The sequence below is a fragment of the Dasypus novemcinctus genome, chromosome 13, assembly GCF_030445035.2.
Source record: "Dasypus novemcinctus isolate mDasNov1 chromosome 13, mDasNov1.1.hap2, whole genome shotgun sequence".
Taxonomy (NCBI): domain Eukaryota; kingdom Metazoa; phylum Chordata; class Mammalia; order Cingulata; family Dasypodidae; genus Dasypus; species Dasypus novemcinctus.
Window position 1 is genome coordinate 20,010,976 of NC_080685.1, and position 15,427 is coordinate 20,026,402.

Here is a 15,427-nt window from a genome sequence, read left to right on the forward strand (position 1 = left end):
GACTCTCCTTCCTAATCAGGCAAGTGGGACCATCTCATTGCAAAGGGGTGTGGACACAAATTAGTGTGATTCACTGGGACCGTTGCTGATATGTTCTCCCTCAGGCTACTTTATATGAACTATTTCTGTGTGGCCCAGAATTGGTTTATATTTTGCAGAACTCAAGTTCTGCTGGAATGTGAAGGTTAGAATGACCATAGAGTGTGAATGTGGCTCAGGCAGTTGAGCGTCTGCCTCCCACATGGGAGGTCCCGAGTTTGGTTCCCATTACCTCCTGAAAAAAACAAAAAACAAACAACAAGCAAAATAAATGAAAAAAAAAACCAATGCAGGGATGCTGATGTGGCTCAGTGGTTGAGCAGTGGCTTCCCACATATAACCCTGGTCCCCGGTACCTCAAAAAAAAAAAGAATCATCATAGTGCCATGATTATATAAACTTTTTCGTTGTGTTTCTGTTTTCACTGACAGCTTTGCTTAGTGACACTAAAGACCGAGGCCCTCCAGTGCAGTCACAGACCTGGAGAAGTGGTGAGAAGTTCCCTTTTGGGCAAACACATTCCTTGAGGGCATTTGAAAAACCTCCTCAGGTGCAGACCCAAGCCCTTCGAGACTTTGAGAAGGTAAGTCACATGGGTGGATCATGGTTATCCCAATTAGAGCCAGTTCCATGGGATGATGATGTCTTTTAAAAAATATGACCCATAGATTGTTCTGAATTATAGACTTGTTACCATAATGGTGTCTCTTTCAAGAGGACATGTCCCTGGACACATATGCTCTGTTAGCTGTGTGCTGGGGGCTGTGGTTCATGGACAGTTGCCTGCACCAGTGAACTCTGTCTTACTCTTTGTACCCTGTTAGGTAAACTCAGGAAGTCTCAGTACTTGCCTGAGGTTCTGTAGCTGGACCATAGTGAGCCCAGGAGACCTAGCTCAGTCTGCTGCTGTGGCTTGGGCCACTCCAGAGATCTGCAACTGTCTGCAGTATGAGGTGGTTCAGCCAGAGCCATTTGTTTCTCAACAGGAATCTGAAAATGCTGCTTGAAACTGCCAAATCGGCTCTTGAAGTGCTCTGCCTCCTTTAGATTTGTCCAAGGGTAATCATTGCTCTGTGATACACGTTCCCCAGCTCTTCCTGCCCAGGGCTGTCCCAGGAAGTCTGTCGGATAGAACCTGTCCCCTGGTATTGACACGGCCTGAAAGAGGCACCCGTGTTCTATAAAAGGAAACAGCTCTTTGGTGCCCCCCTGGGGATGCCCAGGGATCAGCTTATGCCTGAGTAATGTGTAAATAGACCTGAGATCTTTGGGTTTCTTTCATTCTCGCATCCATAGCTTTTGACATAAAACAGTTAAGTTTTATTTTCAAAGAAATGGTTAATAAAGCAGTGTTGGCATGGGTTTACCTGAATCCATTAAGTTCTCTTTCCTCAATTAATAAATAGAAACATCCTGCTAGGATTTAATGTATATCCTATCAAATAGTTCTGTGGGCAAAGGATATGTTCCCAATAACGTGCGCCTGAGAGTTAAATAGCCTACTCTTGATCTTTTCTGCTCAGAGTTGTCATGGATACTGGTTTTTTAAAAAAAGACACAGTGTTTGCAGGAATACTAAGTGGCTTTTGAAGACTTCCTGTGAGCAGCTGTGTGGTGGTGGTGGTGGGAGCAGGCTTGGTAACACTTGCAGTCCCTCCCTAGTCGTTTGCCTTTTGGATCTCCTGCAGTGCAGACAGGGCGAACAGAGGTGCAGAGCCACTCTGGGTTGGATATTCTCTGAAGGATGGTCTGCCCACATTGGCCTTTTGTTTGAGAGGTGATTTGGAACAGAGAAGTAGAGATGCCACCTCCACTTTGGGATGAATGGGAAGAGGGAAAATGCTGGGCTGAGTCTAGAGATGAGCAGGGGTCAGCTGACTTCCAGATGTGGAGCCTAATTCCTTGTCTCTTAGAGTTCAGGACTGGTAGCCCTGTCGCCCTGAGTAGGCCTGCCCTTGCAACGCTGGGAACCACCAACAGAAACCAAGCCAAGAGGCAGAGAAAAGGCCCTTGAGAGACATTTTCAATTTCTCCCTCCTCCCACCTATCAACTATTCTATAACAGTGAAGGCAGACGTCTTTGTCAGAAAATCATTAGCAGTAATCCGCGCTGTGTCGTTGTGCTCACGCATCTGTTCATTCTTACATTCATTCATCCGTTCTACAGACATTGAAGGACAGCACCTTCTATATGTAGACCCTTATGGGACATCTTGAAAATTTAGAGGAAACATTTGTTGGAAAAAATATAGGAGGTAAAGGAGACACATTTCAGTGCCTCCCCTGAAAATGTAAAATACTGAAAGAAAATCATATGTTCTGTTAAATTTATAACTTGCATTTGGATAGCTTTGGGATAAAGGATGAGGAGCTGTACTCAGAGAGAGGAAAGGAATGGACCCACTAAAGATTTTGTGCCAGAGAAGGGTACCCTCTTCCAGGCCTTGAAGCAGGTGTTACACTGCTGGGTGCAAATGAAATAGTTCCTTCCCAGTATGTTTGTCGAATCGAGGTCAATAGGTATTGTTTCCCATCATGTATGGAGAGTTTGGCTTAGCATGTATGCTACATACATACTTTTTGAATGAGTGAGTGGTTTAATTAACATTTAAACCTTGACAGTTTTGTAATAAAAGGGTTCTTTTCCCGGAGGATCCACTGATGGAGGTATCTCTATTTTTGTCTTGATTTGTAGACTTGACCCGCGTGTCAAGTACTTCTCATAAATTACTTTATTTTGTCTTTACAAACCTCCATGAAAAAAAAACCATTGCTGTCCTCATTTTTCAAGTGTGAAAAACAAAGATCACAGAAATTGTGACTTTTCCAGGACCCTAGAGTTTGTGTACCATTAACTAAATTCTGACAGGTTATCTTTGTCTTACGTGTGCAGGTCATGGTTAGCAAATATTAGTGGGTTGGGTAAACCTATCGGTAAAAACTGCACAACTACTTAAAGTGCAGATACAGAGGCAGGTGGGTCAGAAATAATTTTTACATACAAATGGTTGTCGTCATGTGATATAATAATTTCCTTCGTATAAGCTTTCTCACGGATCACTGCACTCACCCCAACCTCCGGCTTCTCTGGAATGAGTGAAACTAGGGCACCCATAAACTATACTAGCTAGCATGTATCGATCACTTCCTGTGCAGTAGGTACTGGTCTAAGTATGTTAACTGTCACCTCAGATAATGCTCACAACCCTGTGGAGAAGGCATGGTTAGTAACTTAATGTACAAATAGGAAATCAAAGCACAAGAAAGTAAAAAGGAACTTACCTAATGTCTCATAATTGTGGACCTGAAAATACCTGGTGACCTTAAAAACATTTTGTGACCTAAAATAGCGATACTTTCTAGGTTGGAGAGCTCAGCTAGTGGAAGTCTGTGCTAATGAAGGTGCTGGCTCATCCGGGAGTGGAACCAGTCGCTTCTCCTATTTAAATTGGCACAGATTGTAATTCCGACCACACTTCCATCTTCCCTGGGTAAACTGTAAGTTCACTTTTATCTCCCAGGGGTCCCCATCACAAGCTTTCTACCCACTAATTCTGAACTGCTTGCAGGTCAAAGCTGCTCCATACCTCGGTCTCGGTTCCTGCTGCTTCCTCAGCCTGCAGTCCCTTTTCTCTCCTAGGTCTGTTTTTGTCTTTTAGAAAGGCTTCCCCAATTTTCCAATTCAAAATATATACCCAGACTCTAGGCCCGTTCAGAGTAGAAAATACCTCTTGCTTGTACATTTTAACCTCTAGACTCAAGAATAATGACCAGCAGATAGTGAGTGCTAAGTAGATGTTCATCAACTGAATTAAACTTGTTGAAGAGTGTTCAAGAATAGGTATTCTGTGGGGTTTGCGTTTCCCCTAGCCTCCACTCATTATTTACAGTAAGTTGAATGGTTCCAAGGAGGGTCTTGGTGTGTTAATTGATTGGGTAGGGTGGCAACTGGGAAATTAGAAAATGTGTATTTATTGTTAATGGTGAGGTTGAAGGGAGACAATTTGCCACCTAAACTGGGATGGTAAAATTAGAAATGTAAAGGAAGAGAAAGAAGCAGAGACCTTTTGAAATAATGTGATAGGACTTAAGGAGATCATAATAATGAATATGAATAACATTAGTGTCTACTGTATGACAGGCACTTTTCTTGGTATTTAAAATATTTTTAAAATCTCAGTTAATTTTCCTAATATATAAAATAGATGTTATTATTATAGCCATTATAGCAGTGTAGAAATCAAGATTCAAATAAATGCCTAAAGTTACATGGGTATTAAGTGGCAGAGCCAAGATAACTCTTGATTATGCCAAGGTTCTTGGGGAAATGAGAGGGCCATTCAGAGAAGGAGGAGCGGTTATACAGGTGGAATGTGTGCAGTTTGGTTAGACATAGAGTTCAACCAGCAAATACTACAGGAAAGTCATAGTGGGGTAGGGGTCTACCACAGTAAAGCCAAAATAGTTCTCTAAAGCCCTGTCTTGTTTACACCTTTAACTAACAATGTCTTCTTTAACATGAAAATACCAGCAAAACCAGCTGCTGTGTTAGCCTATTTATAGTCTGAAGCGCCTGCCCCTGCATTCTGAATCCAGCCACAGTGAGTCAGCCTCTTCAGGCCCCACCCATCGTGGCAAACTTTTCCACTTGGAAGTTCAAGTCCGTGAGCTTAAAAAAAAAGTCCTCTGAACTTGAAAGGCGTTTGCACCTTTACAGAGCTGTGAGTTATTCATAGGCTGAAGTTTTCTGTCCTAGTTTAGGTGAATCTGGGTCATGTCACTGCTGCCTTTAGGTTCAGCAATTTCAGTGCTGGAGTGTTTCTCTGCAGTTACAGCCTTAGAAAATGAACGCTGTTAGTGAAGTTCTTCATTAAAAAAAAAAAAGACATTTGTGATCCCAAAACCATAGTGCCTCAAACATACTGGTCTGGTTTTCACTGGCATTTTGAGACATTCAAAGATTTGTCAGATGAGAAGGGATGGGGACTAGGGAGAGTCTTAAACTTTGAGCAATCATCAGCACGATTTTTCTCCTTCTTTATAAACATGACTTCAGAGGGCTTGCCACAGTCGTTCCATAGACTTTCAGCAACATTTTCATTAAATTGATGCATTAAATTGATATTTTTTTTCTGTGAACTACCAGTGTTGTAGAGGATACAGAGATGTGAAATGTGTAAGTCTTAGATTCTCAGAGAACATAGGATCTAATGAGGGGAATAAGAAATTTAAATTACATAAGATTTAATTTAATTACCATCTAAGACAACAGTGAAAGAGACATTCCAAGATTGGAGTAATTACCAGATAAACCTATTTCTTTAAAACCTAATATTAGGAAAAAACATTTTATCTAATAATTTGTATTCTCTCCATATATGTAAACTGTACAGAGTTATAAATATTAACCACTTCTGGTTATACAATTAATAAAGGAAAAATTATCAAAAAGAATGAAATGATAAAAATTGAACAGCCCTGAAAATTCTGAAAGGTATGGTTACCAACACAGAAAAAAGAGTGATCATTTCCAGAGAGAATACTGCACTTGAATGAAAATGATTCTCCTTTGTTTTATTTTTAAATATCTCCATTCAATCTCCTCATTAGAATTTGTTTTCTTCTCCCCTTCACTTTATGAGGAGAAGGTCTGTTTTTCTTCCTGTGAACCCTGAGGAATTTTCATTCCAATAATATTTTGTATTCCAATAATAAATAAAAATAGCAACAATGATAGCAAACAATATTTTCTGAGTACCTACAGTGTGTGTGCTCTCTCAGAACGCTAGACTTGCATTATTTCATTCAGTCCTCCCAACAGTGCTTTGAGGTAGGGTGTCTTTGAGATAATAGATATTATCTTCATTGGTACTTAGAGGGACCCTACAGCTAGGAAAGCACTAGAAAGTGCTAGAGCTGGGAATTTAACGTAAGTGTACTGATTCTAGAGTCTCAGCTCTTGGCCACAATTTTATTATGTTGCCTTATTGTCAGCTGATCCTTTTATTCATTTGTTTGTTCATTCATTCATCCACTAAGTATATGAATACATCATGTGAGCTAGGCCATGTGTTAGCTGTTAGTTGCACAACAATGCAACATATGAAAAGATGTATGGTCAAGGATGAACATTTATTTCATTATTCTTCATACTAAGGAAAAATTAGAAATCATCTAATTATCCACCAAGGTGAGAAATAAATTATTCCAAGAATGGTATAAGCACAGAGCAGAATGTTTTGGAATGGAGCCATATACTAACTTGGAAGGATAGCCATAATAACAAACTTAAGATTAAAAGAAAAACAATAATGTAAAATAAGTTCTCATTTTTGCGAAAGAAAAAAATACATGGAAATGTCAGGAAGGACATATACCAAAATATTGATAGTGATTATGTCTGGGTGAAAAGATTAGCATTGGTTTTTCCCTTCTTTATAACTTTGTTTTATCTGAATTTTTAATAATGCATGTTCATTTTATTCACCTAGTCATTCACAAATATTTCTAGAGCTCTTACTATCTGTCACATGTCAAGCATTGCAAATACCATGGTTAATAAACACACATGGTTCCTGCTGTCACAGAGTTTACAGACTAGCCAATTACAACAAAACGTAATCAATATTGTAATACAAGTAAAGGGTGCTACAGAATATATAGCTGGGCACTTTACTCAGTCTGTAGGGATGGAAAGATTCAGGGAAAGTTTCCTAGGAAACTACCTCTAAGCTGTGACCTGAAGGAAGAATAAGACTTAGCCATGTTAACATGGGGCAGGCGTGGGGAATGAAGTATGTTCTGTGCAGAGGAAGCAGTGTAAATCAAGATCCAGATGAAGTAAAGAACTGAAATAAGTCACTATTTGTAGAGCATGGAGTGCAAGGAAGGTGGGGAATAGTTGAGACTGGAGGCAGGGTGGGGGGGACAGGAGGAAAAAGGGAGAGAGAGAGATGGAGGGGGGGGGAGAGGGGAAGAGGAGGAGAGGGGGAGAGAAAGAAACACCCTGCAGGGCCTTGGAAGATATGTTAAGGCATTTAAATTTAATCCACACTCAATGGGGAGCTGCTGAAGGCTTTTTTTCATTTTTCTTCTTTATTTTCTTTTAAATGTTACATTAAAAAAATATGAGGTCCCCATATAACCCACCCCCCTGCTGAAGGCTTTTAAATTGGGAAGTGACATGATCAGATTTTACTTTTTGAAAGATCCCTTTGGCCTTCTGAAGGTACTCTGGATAATAGGAGTTAAAACTAGAGGCAGAGAGCAAGAGGCTGTTGCAGTTTTCCAGGCAAAGGGTGGTGTGTAAAGGTAGTAGAGGAAGGAGGGAAACGGACAGAGTAAAGAGGGAATTCAATGGGGATAGTGGTGTGTTAAAGTCCCCCACTATAATTGTAGCGGCATCTGTTCCTTCACGTAGTTACTCCAGTGTTTGCCTCACGTATTGGAGGTGCCTTTGTTAGGGGCATAAATGTTTATGATTGTTCTTTCTTCTTGAAAGATTATCCCTTTCACTAATATGTAGGGTCCATCTTTGTCTCTCACAATAGTTTTGCATTTAAAGTCTATTTTGTCCAATATTAATATAGCTACTCCTGCCCTTTTTTGGTTTTTGTTTGCCTGTAAGGTTGTTTTCCAGCCATTCACTTTCAACCTCCTTGAATCCCTCGGTCTAAGATGTTTTTCTTGTAGACAGCATATAGATGGGTCATATTTCCTTATCCAATCTTCCAATCTGTCTCTCTTAACAGGTGAGTTTAATCCATTGACGTTCAGTTTTATTACTTTTAAGGAATTACTTATATTAGCCATATTTTCTTTGGATTTGTGTTTGTCGTATGTTGTTTGATTGTTTTTCTCTTTTTGTCATTTTAGTTGATCTTACACTCTCTTCCAACTCTGTCTCTCCTGTTTTTTTCTTTCCTCCTGCAGAACTCCCTTTTGTATTTCTTGAAGGGCAGGTTTCTTGTTGGCTTACTCTTTTAGTTTCTGTTTGTGAATATTTTGAACTCTCCATCATTTTTGAATGCTAGCTTTGCTGGATAGAGTATTCTTGGTTGGAAATTTTTTTCTTTTAGTACCTTGACTGTGTCATACCACTGCCTTCTTGCCTCCACGGTTTCAGATGAGAAATCAGCACTAAATTTTATGAAGCCTCCTTTGTATGTGATGGTTCTCTTTTCTCTTGCTGCTTTTAGTATTTTCTCTTTGTCTTGAGCACTGAATAATTTGACAAGTATATGTCTTGGGGTAGGCCTGTTGGCATAAAGTGGCCATGGTAGTTGCTGAAGGCAGGGAGAGGGAAGAAGAGATGTGATGTGGGGGCGTTTTCGGGACTTGGAGTTGTCCTAAATGATATTACAGGGACAGATGCTGGACGTTCTCTATCCTGCCATAACCCGCTGAATGGACTGGGGGAGAGTGTAAACTACAATGTAAACTATTATCCATGCGGTGCAGCAGCGCTCCAGAATGTATTCACCAAATGCAATGACTGTGCCGCAATGATGAAAGAAGTTGTTGACGTGGGAGGAGTCGGGGTGTGGGTGTGGGGTATGTGGGAACCTCTTATATTTTTTAATGTAACACTTTTTTGTGATCTTTGTACCTTCAAAAACAGATATTTTAATAAAAAAATAAAAATAAGAAGTTTCTGTAGGGGGGAAAAAAAAAAGAGGGAACTCAGAGGCAGAATCCACAGAGCTAAGTGATTGACTGGATGTAAAGTCAACAAAGGAGAAGGCAAGGACGAAGAACCACCCTTTCATCTCTCTGTTCCCATCCCAGACTAGGCTGTTACTCTGTTGTAAACTCCCAGAGCAGAGCACCTAGAACTTTCTCTTTAAGAACATGAGTAATTTATTCACTGTCTTTTTTTTTTTTTTTGGCTTTTACAATGGGAATTTATTGGGCTGAAAGCTTACAGTTCTGAGGCTGTGAAATGTCCAAATCAAAGCATCACCAGAGATGCTGTCTCACCAAAGCCTGGCTGCTGGGGATCCTGGATTCCTGCCACGTGGCAAGGCACAGTGGCAGCTCGGCTGGCCTTCTCCTCCAGGCTCACTGTCTCCTCGAGATCACTGCGGGTGAGCAGGTGGGGTCCACGCCTCTCCTCTCTCCTCCAGGCCTCATTCCTAGTCCTGCTTCGGACTGCCTGGCCTATGGCTTTTCTCTCTCCCAGGTTCATTGATTTCAACTTCTGGAGGTTTCTCTCTGTTACTGCCATTTCTTCCCTCCGCAGTCTTTTCTTTTCTGCCAGATTCTGAGAGCCATGAAAGTAGGGACGGTGTTTCTCTTGTTCACTGCTAGATATAGTTATCAGCATGGTATGCATGTTTTTTTCTTTTCTGTTTTGTTTTAGATGAATGAAGGATGGCAAGTTTTCTTGCTTGGGCAACTAGGCAATGTGTCATTCACTGAGAAACGAACCACTGGAGCATGTACATGTAGTACTTTTATAATCATTAAAACAACAAACAAACAAAAAGAAGTCATTCGTGCTCTTAAGGAAGTCTAAGTCAAACTGGAGAGACAGTCAAAGATATAATCCCAATAAATAGTGATAAGAGCCACAATAGAAATAGTATACATACACTGGGGCATACATACAGGGGCCTTCACCCAAGCTTTAGGATCAGAAAGTCTTCCCTTAGTAAGTAAGATCTAAATCAAGTCCTTAAGGATGAATTGGAGTTAGTTAAGTCAGAACCAAGGAGGTGGTGGTGGTGGAAAGGCATGACATTCCAGAGTAATGTTGCTACACATGCAAAGTCCTGGAGGCAGCAGAGAGCCTAGTGAGTTCAGGAATAAGAGGCTGTATGTCATGACTGGAGCACGGAGTGTCCATTAAGTTCAAGTTGGCTGTACCTCTCTTGGTGACCCATGTATTATTGTTACAGCTATAGTCCTTTGTGGTCTCACTGTGAAGTCTTAGCTCTTAAACCTAGAGCAGACCCTGATTGTGCCTTTGAAACTGCATTCTTTCCTACAGAAAGATGGAGAAAGACTATTGAAAATTTAGAGCAATGAATGAGGCCATAAATTGTTACATGCCCTCAAAATACTAGAAACTCACCAAATAATCTTCCTTGGTTGGACCAATTGTGAACACACCACCCCAAGAACTTCTGGTGTTGGTCGGGCCATGCTGATGAGGCATCTGCTTAAGAGCGTAGGCATCTGTGGGAACTCCAAGCAGAAATGCAGCTCAGTGGACATTTCTGCCATGGAACCTTTTTAACTGTCTCTGACAGCACTACTTCTGGCTGTGCCATCTATTTTTGGTGGCCAGGGAAGTTGTTTGTTTTGTTTTGCTATAGTGCAGAGGGCTCCAGTGTGATGACGATGACTCCTTGTTATTCCAGGATTGGGGGTGGTGTGGGTGTGTATCTATGGTAGGGGAGTCAGCAGGAAGGTCATCTGGACCCCTCTTCTTTAGCTACCTGCTGTAGCTGCCTGAGACCAAAACAGAGTTTATTTATTAGCCTATTGTTAGCTCTCTTGTCATCAGGCCAGTGATTTCAAGAAAAGGCTGTGTGGAGAACAGGTATCTGACTGCTCCTGAGTTTTAGAGGAGAAAATGGAATATTAATAATATTTTAGGGAAGCAGATGTGGCTCAAGTGATAGAGCTTCCACCTACCATATGGGAGGACCTGGGTTCAATCTCTGGGGCCTCCTGGTGAAAAAGAAGAAGAGAAAGCATGCCTGCTCAGTAAGCTGGTGCCCACGCAGTACCTGTATGGTGAGACCGTGCCCCACGCAAGAGAGTCATGCAGCAAGATGATGATGTATCAAAAGAGAGACAAGGGGAGAGTCAGGGGGAAGCACAGCAGAAACCAGGAACTGAGGTGGTGCAATTGACAGGGAACCTCTATCCCCATCAGAGGTCTCCAGGATCAAATCCCAGTGAATCCTGGAGGAGAGAAGATGAGAAGACAACACAGACAGCAAAAACAGCAGGGAGGAGGGGAAGGGGGAAATAAATAAGTCTTTTTAAAAAATGGTATTTTAGCACCTAAAAGACTCTGGAACTTCAGGAATTACTTTGAAATTTCAGAAACAAAATTTCAGAAAACAGATTTGTTTATTGTGCAACCCAGGACACTGAAGGAAAAAGCCAGGTCTTTGTAGAAATCACAGTCTGCTTTCTGAGCCAGTGTAGCAGTCTGATTTTATTTATGAATTCCAAAAAAAATCTAATAGTTTGTCAACTGATCTGTTCCTCTGTGCATGATACCCTTTGATTGTATTAGATTCAGCTGAGATGTCTTTGATTAAATTATGCTAAGATTAGGGCTTTGATTTGACCATGTCATTAGGGTGTGCAGGGTTGAGTCCCCAACCTCCTGGTGGAGATAAAACAGACTCTTATATGGAAGTAGATACATAGAGAAACAGACATGTGAAGAAAGAGAGAAGGCTCCATTAGACATGGCAGAGACCCTGGGAAGAGTGATGAGCTTGATAGTCTACTGCTGACCTTGTGAAGATAGCAGAGCAGCTGAGCCTGGAAAGACATGAGCCCCGGGGAGAGAAATGAGCCTTATGTCTGCCTACAGCTAAAATCAGAAGAAGCTGGGTCCACAGAGCCTTAAGAGGAAGAAGAAAGGCTGAACCCTCACAGACATTGACCACCATCTTGCTTCAACATGTGGCCAAAGGGGAAGCGAACTTGGCCCAGTGGTTAGGGCGTCTGTCTACCACATGGGAGGTCCATGGTTCCTACCCCGGGCCTCCTTGACCTGTGTGGAGCTGGCTCATGCGCAGTGCTGATGCGTGCAAGGAGTGCCGTGCCACACAGCGGTGTCCCCCTTGTAGGGGAGCCCCATGTGCAAGGAGTGTGTCCCGTAAGGAGAGCCGCCCAGCGCGAAAAAAAGTGCAGCCTGCCCAAGAATGGCACCACCCACACGGAGAGGTGACACAAGATGACACAACAAAAAAAGAAAAACAGATTCCCGTGCCGCTGACAACAACAGAAGCAGACAAAGAAAACACAGCAAAATAGACACAGAGAACAGACAACCGGGGTGGGGGTGGGGGTCAGGGGAAGGGGAGAGAAATAAATAAATAAATAAATTTAAAACAAACATGTGGCCAATGAATTTGGGTGAGAAAGTACCTCTTATGGTACCTTGAGTTAGACTCTTTAGGGCCTTGTGACTGTAAGCTTCTACCTCAAATAAATACCCTTTATAAAAGCTAACACAGTTCTGGTTACTTTGCACCAGCACCCCTTTGGCTGACTAATACAGCCAGGTATTAGTATTGGTTTTTAGAACTCAGGGCAGAAACACCCTGTATTGGGGAGAAAGAAGTGAGGAATGGAAGACCATGCTGATTAACTTTAATTTACATTTGTTTTGTTAGAATGTGGTCTGCAAAAGTTCTAAATCCTTTTCAGGACAGCCTAATAAGTATATTATAAATTATAAATGTAGAATGACCATATATTCTCATTCTATTTTATCTGATGATTGTAACAAGACGTTACCTTTTGATAAAACATAGTAATACGTGAATACTCAATATTGAGGGCCATTTAGAGGATACTTCATTGGGACTTTCTACCAGGGTCCCAAGATCTAGATAGGATTAATATACAGAATATTTAGAGATGATCCTTTTAAATCATTTACCTTTAACTGAATTAAGTTGAATTTAACTTTAATTTTATCAGAAAAACAATCCTTTGCAAGAGAGAAAGGATTGGGCAAGTTACTTCTCCCAGCTTTGGTTTTTCTGAGGTCCAGCTTTGGTTTCTTCATCTTGAAAATGGAGAAAACCATTTTTTTTTTATACAGGTTCAGGTGGTCAGATTCTCCACAGTCACAAGCAGGGGTACTTTCTGAAAAGATGCGGGGGACTTGAGGTAGAAGGGGAGGTTACTTTATTGGTCACAAGTGCATTCCAGATTCATGGGGTAATACAGAGTCATGGTTAAAGTCCTGATGAGTGTGCAATATGGAGTCAGACCGATGGGAATTGTACTCTGTGCTCCTCCATTTTCTAGGTGAGCAAGTCAGCGAACCTCTTGATGTCTGACTTTCCTGGGGAATTAAATGGGATAATAATATTGAACCTGCTTACTTCACAGGATTATAGTAAGGTACATATTCATGGAAGTGCTTTGGGATTGTCAAATCCTATGCAGGTGACGGCTGTTGTGAAGACAGTATGATTATGTCTGATTAACTTCATAATACAAATGCAAGTCATTCAAAACAGCCAGGAGTTAAACGTTTGTATTCCTGACACTCAAATATTATCAGTATAGGAACTCCTAGATAGGAATAGGTATTATAAATATAATATTTATATTTAAACTTGGGTTCCTAGGTTGTGTTTCACTGGGTGCTAAAGAGTAGGACATACTCTCCAACCTTTTGTGTGCCCATCCCAGAGGGCTGTATTATAGCTAAATGGGCTGCTGGGAATTGTTCTTGGGTCCCAGTCATTGCTGGCTGCCTTTGTCTTAGAAATAAACTGTCCTTTCTGCTCACCAGGCTCCTTTCCCCCCTCTCCTGCTGGGTAAAGTTGCCAGAGCTCTCTGAACAGGAAGACTTCCACTACCTTTTGGGACTTTAGTATCAGAGAACTGGTGGGGCATTCTGAAATTCTTTAAAAATAGTAGCTTGGGGAGGGGACATAGTTCAGTAGTTGAGTACCTGCTTCCCATGTACAAGGTCCCAGGTTCAATCCCCTTTACCTCCTAAAAATAAAAAGATAACCACTTAAAAACAATGACAACAACAACAGCAACGTAATAGCTCTCTTGTTGGTTCCTGCCCTTTGTAGTATTGTTTCTCTGAGGAAATATGTTTCAAACATACTCTCTGGATGACCATGGATTATCCCTAGAGCTAACTGCTAGCTGATATTTGAAGACTTTTAACCATATCCCTGACAAGCAGTTCTTTAGTTTCAACTGAGTCCCTTTTGTGACAGGAAATTTACTCTTTCTTATAATGTGAGTGCTCAATAAATAGGTGATGTATAGATGGAGTGTGTAAAGAAGTTCATTACATCCGACTTTACTCAAGAATTTGTCCTTATGTCCAATTCACAGCTGCCTCCCTTTAAAGTAGCTGAAAAAAATGAACGATTTCATAAACAACAGGGATGTATAAGGAATAATAAAACACTTTCCATCTATCCAATACCTTGATTTTAACAAATATTCTTTTCACTTTATTTGCCTCAGATTAAAGGAAAATTAATACTTTAATATTATAGATCTAGTTGCAGCCCTCTTAGTACCTTATCCAGATCCCAGTCCCCTAACTCCTTTCTCCAGTTAAATACTATTCAGGAATTTTCCCAAAGTTACATCAACTAGAACTGACAGAACTGGAATTTGGTTCTCCTTGGTTCAAAAACCATTGCTCTTTTCACAATGCCATGCTACCTGTCCAAAGTAAATATGCATAATAGTGATAATACTTATAGCCTGTTTGTAATTGGAGAGTGATGTATCAAGGGGTACTTAAAGCGCTATTCTCCTATTCCTCTGTTTACCATATTAACTTACTTAAAATATTTTTATTTAAAAAAATGTAGATATGAATTATCAAAGATATCAGATTAGTAGAGTGTAACTTGCTGAAGTTTTATTGTATTTGAAAAGGATAGGGAAACGGACTTTGGCCCAGCGGTTAGGGCGTCCGTCTACCATATGGGAGGTCCGCGGTTCAATCCCCGGGCCTCCTTGACCCGTGTGGAGCTGGCCCATGTGCAGTGCTGATGCGCGCAAGGAGTGCCGTGCCACGCAAGGGTGTCCCCCGCGTGGGGGAGCCCCACGCGCAAAGAGTGCACCCGTGAGGAGAGCCACCCAGTGTGAAAAGAAAGTGCAGCCTGCCCAGGAATGGTGCCACCCACATTTCCCGTGCCGCTGACGACAACAGAAGCGGACAAAGAAACAAGACGCAGCAAATAGACACCAAGAACAGACAACCAGGGGAGGGGGGGAAATTAAATAAATAAATAAATCTTTAAAAAAAAAAAAAAAGAAAAAAAAAGAAAAGGATATCTTCACTAAGATAATCAATCATTTTTAGTGCTATGGAACTTTATTTTTAGGAGAGAGAATGGCAAGAGATGAATGTGTTTTGAAGTATCTCCATTCCAAGAGCTATCTGGGGGGTCTGAATGTGATTCAGCAAATGTGAAGCTGTTTTATTTATTTTTTAAATGGATGACTTGACAGTTGGCTATGTTAATGGGGTGTGACATACAACAGCTGGGCTGTAATCCTCCTACTATTGTAGGCATTGATTGAGTCCCTATTAAAGTATTATTTACAGTCTGGATTAATACATCATGAAAGGGGTGGAAGGAAGAAATTAAGGAAAAAACAGAGGAGAGTTTTGATGTTTGGAAAAAATACGTAT

The 15,427-nt window shown here is 41.1% G+C and overlaps 1 protein-coding gene across 25 annotated transcripts in view; it reads left to right on the plus strand.

Annotated features, from left to right (window-relative positions):
• PDE4DIP (phosphodiesterase 4D interacting protein) overlaps nucleotides 1-15,427 on the plus strand; it is a 233,367-nt gene that overhangs the window by 61,953 nt on the left and 155,987 nt on the right. For all 25 annotated transcript variants that reach the window (XM_012518040.4, XM_023583509.3, XM_023583515.3 and 22 more), the window contains exon 3: nucleotides 471-622. In XM_012518040.4, coding sequence (XP_012373494.2) covers nucleotides 471-622 — 152 coding nt within the window. The remainder of the gene's footprint in view (nucleotides 1-470; nucleotides 623-15,427) is intronic.